The sequence below is a fragment of the Papilio polytes genome, unplaced genomic scaffold (assembly GCF_000836215.1).
Source record: "Papilio polytes unplaced genomic scaffold, Ppol_1.0 DF823691.1, whole genome shotgun sequence".
NCBI classification, from domain to species: domain Eukaryota; kingdom Metazoa; phylum Arthropoda; class Insecta; order Lepidoptera; family Papilionidae; genus Papilio; species Papilio polytes.
In genome coordinates, this window is record NW_013525513.1 from 2231809 (window position 1) to 2239630 (window position 7822).

The 7822-nt window shown below is 32.0% G+C and overlaps 1 protein-coding gene across 1 annotated transcript; it reads left to right on the forward strand.

Annotated features, from left to right (window-relative positions):
* Nucleotides 1–3267: 3267 nt before the first annotated feature.
* Nucleotides 3268–6959, forward strand: LOC106104148 (apyrase-like). Its single transcript, XM_013284101.1, has 11 exons — nucleotides 3268–3417; nucleotides 3718–3940; nucleotides 4318–4515; nucleotides 4582–4712; nucleotides 4782–4929; nucleotides 5004–5130; nucleotides 5208–5362; nucleotides 5439–5529; nucleotides 5618–5764; nucleotides 5962–6128; nucleotides 6798–6959. The coding sequence occupies exons 1-11, from the start codon at nucleotides 3320–3322 to the stop codon at nucleotides 6933–6935; spliced, it is 1623 nt and encodes a 540-aa protein (XP_013139555.1). The 5' UTR covers nucleotides 3268–3319; the 3' UTR covers nucleotides 6936–6959.
* The last annotated feature ends 863 nt before the right edge of the window (nucleotides 6960–7822 follow it).

A 7822-nucleotide genomic window follows, 5' to 3' on the forward strand; every position in this document is an offset into this window, starting at 1 on the left:
GATTAGTGTGCGCACCTCTATATAAGCTATAAGCGACTAAACAGTTGTGCGATAGTTTAGTTTCAGGTGTGCGCTTACTCTTAGTTTAACTGTTTAGTTAAAACTGAAGGTGTCAAATGAACTTTTAATAGAAATCTAAAATTTCTGTTTCGATTAAAACAAGTTTAGTCACGTACAAAATGTTTGAACAGTTTATAAATTGTATTGTGTCGTTGACAAACAGTTTGCATTGCTCTCATTCGAAACCCCGCACAAACAAACGCAATGAGTTCATTTCGTTACGTATGTTAGCGTTTTAAATTAAAGTTAAACTTGTGTTAGATGTATCCTTTTGTTGCACGGAAAACAGAAAGGCAAAAAAACATTACAACCATAACATTGGCAAGATATGACTTAGTTTCATAAATAAAAGCAGCAATTCAAATACGCTATTCATACTAAAAACTTATACTACACTAGCTTTCGCCCGCGACTCCGTCCGCGTGGAATTAAAAAAACAAAAGTGAGTAGCCTATGTGTTCTTCCAGGCTATCCTCTACGACTATGCTAAATTTCATCGAAATCCGTTTAGACGTTTAGGCTATAAACTCTAACAAACATCCATCCATCTATCCATCCATCCATCTAAACTTTCGCATTTATAATATAAGTATGAAGTATGATTACATACATACATACTAGCGTTTCCTGCGACTTCACCCGCGAGGAATAAAAAATAAACAAAACAGGTAGCTTATGTTTTCTTCCAGATTACCTACATCTATGGCAAATTTTATTAAGACCCGTCCAGCAGTTTAGGTTAAAAACTCTAACAAACACCCATCTAAACTTTCGTATTAATTATATTAGCATGATTAGATATAAAAATATCATTTTTTTGATACATCCATCAAAAAGGTTTTTTTCCCAATTTACTATCTTCCTTCGTAAAATAGATTGCAACACACGACGAACGAACACGTCGACGATGCACTGGATATAAATCTCCGATAGACCGGGTCCGCATTTTAAAATATCAGTAGGGTTTTTTGATTTATCTTTTTAATTTAATTTATTTGGACTGACTTTCTAGAGGTAGAATACAGTTGCTTATTCATGTTCTCTAACAGAACAAAAAAGAACATTGTCATAAATTAAACGGGAATTAACGTTCGTTCGTTCTTGATATAGGTCTTCCTCTTGTCCCCTTCTAATATCTTCTTTAGTCGTATACATCCAGCCACTTTCAATTGTTTTCAATTCCAAAATTCGACAGCAATTGTCACACAAGATATGCAGTCGTGTTTAGAAATCGGTTTCAAACAAATGAATACTGCAAATTACTGTTGTCCATCATTCTCTCGCCGTGTGCCTATTGCTGTGTCCGTTGAAATCACGCTTTTAATTTTTACCTCATTATAATCAGGTTACTGTCCCGTTAACTGAGGTCTTTTCTAATTATTTTTTTTAACCATAATTTGAAATGGATTAAACAAAATTTTAATTTTTATATCATGGTAATTTTCTATTCAAGCCAACACATCTGTTTACTACAGCCTGTCGTTGGCTCTAGTAAAAATGAACTAAGTTTAATTTTTACTTAGGGAAATCTTGTACCGGAAGCTTCGAGAACAGCTGCAGTTTAATTAAAACTTTTTTTTAAATACTGCAGACGAACCATTATAAATTCATTAGAGAAAATGATATCAACTACTTTAAGATTCAAATTAATTTAGAAATAGTGACATCATTACTATCTTTGTTATCAAATAATCAATTAAAGTATAATAAAAGTGTAGTGTGACGTTAAATTTTAATCTTACTTAGTAATTACTCTTACGTTTAAGAAGTAGCAGTTCCAAGATCGAGGGTAGTTGTAAAATAATTTATAATACACGTAATAGGACATTCATCTTCCTTGCTACCCACGTTTCCTGACTTTTATTATGATTAAGTGTTTCGTACTGAATGAAAAGTTACTGCAATATTGCAACCACATGCATGTACACTGACTTCATATTGTAAACCAATTTTCTTTTGTTTCTTGGTACAGGTACCTCGGTGAATCAATTTTATGGATTCAATTGCCATAATAGGAAAGAAATTCCCATTGAGCTGTTCCATCAGTAGGCCGATCTTGCACATGGGAAACACCTTTTGGTGGCAATCTGATTTTTTCCTGCCGCAGAACTAATGTTTAGCTAAACTGTTTAGTGTTGCTTTTGATTTTAAGGGCATTCTTACAATGATTATGTGTGCAAAAAATCTTGCAACTTTTCTGCCTTGTCCGTCCACAGTCTTCTAACTTTGTAAATAACAATGAAACTTGATTAAGTTTTAAAAATGTAATCGAGTTTAAAAGTGGGATAAGCAACTTTTATAAATATTTTAACGTTGTTGCAAAATGACAATAACGACTGCCACTTTAAATTCAGTCGCGCGGCCAACTTTCTAATGACTTACTGGACCTGAATAATAAATATGCCTTCATAACCAAAACCTTCTCAATTTAACGCGTCAGCAAAGTTAATTTGTACTTAACAAGTATGACACTAGGCAATCTTACCTTCTACAGGAATATTACTACTATCTCAATTCACACCTCTCTTTCAATAAAAGCAATTGATTTAATTTTTAATGATGAATTAATGTATTTTTTAGTTCACTAGTTGATTCAATCATTCGAATATTTTTAGTTTTTTGGTTAAAAATAACTTCACGTACTGTTCCAGAATTACTTTAACTGTGACTTTCATCTTCATTCGTTCGCGTTGTTTTCTTTACAAATTGCAAACATTTTGCTCTTCGGGTTTAAATCTGATGATAATGTGAAATTGAAAATTAAAGGTAGAACAGACTATATATTCGTAAGCTCATTGTCAAAAGATTTATAAACGAACATTTTTTCCAGTGATAATGGCTGTGAATTCTCGTGTAAAATTTTAAAGAACTAAAGATGTCTACTTCTATCGGAACATTATCTTCAATTGTATCTATTTATATTCTCACAAAATCAAATATTTTCTTTCAATGAAAACATGTGTGTTGTCTCACGGTTATAATAAAGAAAATGTTTGATTTCTGCTGAGTTATTTTGTTCACAATAGTGTACAAACGTGTTTTCATACCAGACCAAACTATTCCGTGATAATTTAACAGTGAATCTAGCGATTGGATTACAAGGATTATGTTTATCTCAATTATTATAGATAACTTCTATAATAACACAGATCGACTGCTGTAAAGAAATATTAGGTTATCTTATCTCATCCATTGCATTATATCGAGTCCAATATCAAATGTGTGGAACAGTATACGCGGTGCAAATGTGTTAGTAAAAATGTATAAAATATTTATAGTTTTTTGTATTTTTTGTGAAGTGTACGCTCAAAATGAGTATCCTTTAAATATTTTACACTACAATGACTTTCATGCCAGGTAAGTACTTTTAACATAATTAAAAAAAGTCATTTTTTCAACAATTGCAATAGAATCTCATAGCGAGATTGTAACGTCGAAAATCGTCTAAAAAACTGTAATTTTTAATACAGTGCACTCAAGGACAGTGATCATAATCAAATGTCAGATGGGCAGGATGTGATGGTGTTGAGATATGAAGGCTGAGAGTGGAGTTGAGAGTTCGAATAAATAGTTCGAAAAAATAGAATAAATGCTATTGATGATGGCAGAATTTAAGAGCGGCATTATTAATACGATAATTGTATCTGGTATCGATAGGTTTGTAGAAACGAGTCCGTCCGGCGGAGTTTGTAATCCAGAAACTGCACCATGCATCGGAGGCTTTGCCCGCTTAGCAACTGTTGTAAGACAGGCAATTCTAAAGGAACCAAACTCCTTACTTCTGAACGGCGGTGACAGCTTTCAGGGAACGATTTGGTATAACTTGCTAAGATGGAATGTTACCCAGGACTTTATGAATATGTTAACGCACGACGCTCATGTAAGTAATGCGATTATTACTATCGCTGATAAAATCTGTACAATATTAATTCAATTATTTTTTGATTGTGAGATCGATATCTTTGACCCTATCGCTCCGTGTGCTCCTTACACTCTAGGTTATTGAACAATATCGATTAGTGTTATTGTATTTAGTAGAACTTAAAATATTAATAAAACTAATGGAAAAAAGAATAAATGTATAAGACGTATCTAGACGTTGATTTAATACAAAAATAAAACAAAAACAATATAGATTACGTTGAATTTAAAGATTATCTTAATATTTGAAAATATCTTTCAGGGAAATTCAAAAATTTAAAGGGTTTATTTGTTACTATTTTTCTTTTTTACAATTCTTTTGCTTTAACATCGTAGGTTCTAGGAAATCATGAATTTGACAATGGTATTGACGGTGTCGTGCCTTACTTAGAGCATTTAGATTCAAACGTAGTAACAGCAAATATAATTGATGAGTTAGAACCCTCTATACAAGGCTTGTACTATCCCAGTATTGTTGTAGAACGGGATGGACGAAGGATTGGAATAATTGGTGTTATTATTTCTACAACCAACGTAAGTAAATAAATGTTACTTTATAAATAGGTTGGATTGTGGTTAAACTTTTTAACTATTTTAAAGGAACTGGCTTCTACCGGACGATTGCAATTCACAGACGAAGTGGAATCCGTAAAAGCAGAAGCACAAAAATTACATGATGATGGAGTCAATATTATAATAGTTTTATCGCACTGTGGACTTGATATTGATAGGTATGAAGGTTAAAAAATGATATGTAAACTTAATCATCTTTTTCTATAATAATTTATTAAAATTAACAGGGAAATAGCACTACATGGCGGGCCACATATAGATATAGTAGTTGGTGGTCACAGTCACACACTGCTGTACAATGGCATCCCGCCAGAAAGTTCTGGATTTAATGCTCAAGAACCGTATCCTGTGGTAGTTGATCAACCGACAAGGAAGGTAGTTTTTTTTATCTTAAACTATATGCTATATAATAGGGTATTAAGATATTTTTAAAACTAAATAATTTTTAGGTCTTAATTGTACAAGCGGCTGCGCACACGCAATATTTAGGAGAAATTAAATTATTTTTCGATGACGATGGAAATCTTTTAAGATGGGAAGGTAATCCACATTTTATTGGAAATGAAATTGAACAAGGTGAATATTCTTAATTTATTTTATTAAAAAAGCAGTATTTATTTTTCGAAATATTCAATGTAAAAATTTTCTTCTAGCTCCCGATGTGTTGGCAAAAATAAATACGTATCTTCCCGATATAACACAAAGAGCAACAAAACAAGTAGGAACCTCTATGGTTCATATGTCTTCTAGATGTGCCTGCGCTGAATGTAATTTGGGAAATTTCATTTGTGACGCATTTATGGATGCGGTAAGTGATTTTATATGTTAGTAAACTAATAGATTTCTTTTGTTAATTTGAATTGATTGTGTGAAATAATTTGTAGGTTCTAGACAAAGCTGAAGGAAATAATTGGCATTACGCAGATTTTTGTATAATTAACCAAGGAGGCATACGCGTGGATTTGGAACCTGGATGTGAGTATCTAAACGACTTTGTAAATGTACCACAAAATATTATAGTCCTACGTATTTTGAAGAGTATTTCAAATTATCTTTTTTCCAGTGATTACCTTTGAGACAGTGCTATTATCGACACCCTTCGAGAACAACGTAGAGGTGTTTGAACTAAGAGGCGACCATATAATGGAAATGTTAGAATTTTCTGTAGCAAACGTACCTTATCCTGGTGCTAGAATGTTACAAGTATCAGGTGAGTATAGTTCTACGGAAAAGTAGGTGTCAAAATAAAAAGCAACCTAACGTCCTGTAGTCAATGTTACATGATATTCCTTCTTGTCTATTTGAAGATCCAATTTGGCAAGAGCTGACTGTGCAATAACAGTCCTAATTCAGAACAAATAATTGTTCTCAGCAGTCCTTTTTTTAATACTTACTATTCTATGTCAGGTATTCAAACTTCATTCAATGGTTCTCTACCTATTAACGAGAGGGTTTTAGATGTAAATGTTCGTTGCATAGATTGTGACGTACCTCGGTACAAACCATTAGAACTTAACAGATACTATAAAGTTGTATCACAAAGTTTTCTTGGCACTGGAGGTGATGGATTCTCAGTGAGTTTTAAATTTACTTAATGAAACATATGGGAGCTACATGTATTACATTTTACAATTCAACCTCCGCACCTAAAAGCGCTCTAGATGTAGAATAGGAGGAAGAAGTGGTTGCGTCATTTCTTCTTCTCTTCTTAGATGTTCTTTCAATCCTTTCCAGGTATTAAAACTGCTTTCAATGGTTCAAGACCAGTCGGTTCTCGTGTTGTTAACGTAACTGTGAGATGCATAGACTGCCCTGTGCCTCAATACATGCCTTTAGTAAAGGATAAATATTATAAAATTGTCTCCCAAAATTTTATTGGCAATGGAGGTGGGGGCTTCAACGTGAGTTATATTAAATTCTATTTCAAATATGTTTTTGTTATTGTTAGTGACACTACATTCTTCATTAAAAACTTGTTTGGTTTTCGTGTTGTTCCTTGATTTCAAGACTTTGTATTTAAATCTCATGGAGTCCTGGCTTTTGTATTGGTAGTTTTATACACTTCATCGCTTTGTCTTTATATGTACTTTGTCCTTAATAGAACGTGGCTATTGTACATTAACTTTTTGTCGGAATTATTATTACATTGTAATTACATGTAGCTCCCAATAATATTTAAATGCTTGCTGTTGATTTTAACGAAAATTTATAGTTGTAATTTATAGATTATGTTCATTTTATAGATGATTTCGGAAAATAGAAGAAACGTGGAAATTGTTGGTGTTGATTACGATGTTCTGATACGGTATATTGAGAAAGTCAGCCCAGTGTTCATAGATGTGGATAGAAGGATACAAATCGAACAGCCATGTGTAGTTTAAGAATAGACAAATAAAATTGTAAATAAAATTAACTGGCATTTTTATTTATCTTTACATTGTGATTTAAATTCTGACGGAAAGGTAGGTTTAATAAAAATAATTTAATCTATAACGGTGAAAGTTTTATTTTATCCTTTAATTGTGAATAAAATATTAAGAATAAAATGAAGTACTTAAAATGAACCGTGACTTGTATTCACAAATTCCTATTTTCATTATGAAGAAAAAAAATAAACTCAAGACTTAACAAATTAAAAAATTGTACAAATTAAATAAAAAGAAGATTTCCTAAATTGAATTTTAATAAGTATCTTTGTGGAACAAACACTTTTACCAATGAATCGTAATCTCTCGTTACCAACATAATTTTTCATTTTGCAAGGGTCGAGAATAATTTTGTTATAGAGTTTTCAGCCTAAACCACTGAACGGATCTTGATGAAATTTGGCATAGATTTAGAGCATAGCTTGAATGAACATATAGAATAATCACTTTTGTTTTTTTTTAATTCCACGCGAAAGGAGTTAAAATACAAACAAGTTTACAATTACTTTCTATTTTCCACTTGTTTCTTATAATTTAAAAAGAGCAATTCCTTTGATTTATACTCTCGATAACTTTAACAAATGATTTATTCGGAGCGTACACAACTTCTGAAGGACATTGCTGTTTTACGACAAATGTTGACAACAAGGAAAGTGGTCCCTTACACTTCGACCATTAGGAAAATTACTCCCTATTGTTTTGTTATATTTTGTTCGTAAATGATCCTCATTTTCGTTTCATTTATTGTTCTTTTTTATTCTTATTTAATGGTTTTGATATAGCTTCATTCCTTTCTGGAAACTGATATAATACTTATATAATAAATGTTTGCTATTGCGTGC

Coding starts and splice junctions, on each gene's coding strand:
- LOC106104148 (XM_013284101.1), top strand. CDS start 3,320: ATGTATAAAATATTTATAGTTTTTTGTATTTTTTGTGAAGTGTACGCT. Junction 4,713..4,781: donor TGTGGACTTGATATTGATAG/GTATGAAGGTTA, acceptor TAAAATTAACAG/GGAAATAGCACTACATGGCG. Junction 4,930..5,003: donor TTGATCAACCGACAAGGAAG/GTAGTTTTTTTT, acceptor AATAATTTTTAG/GTCTTAATTGTACAAGCGGC.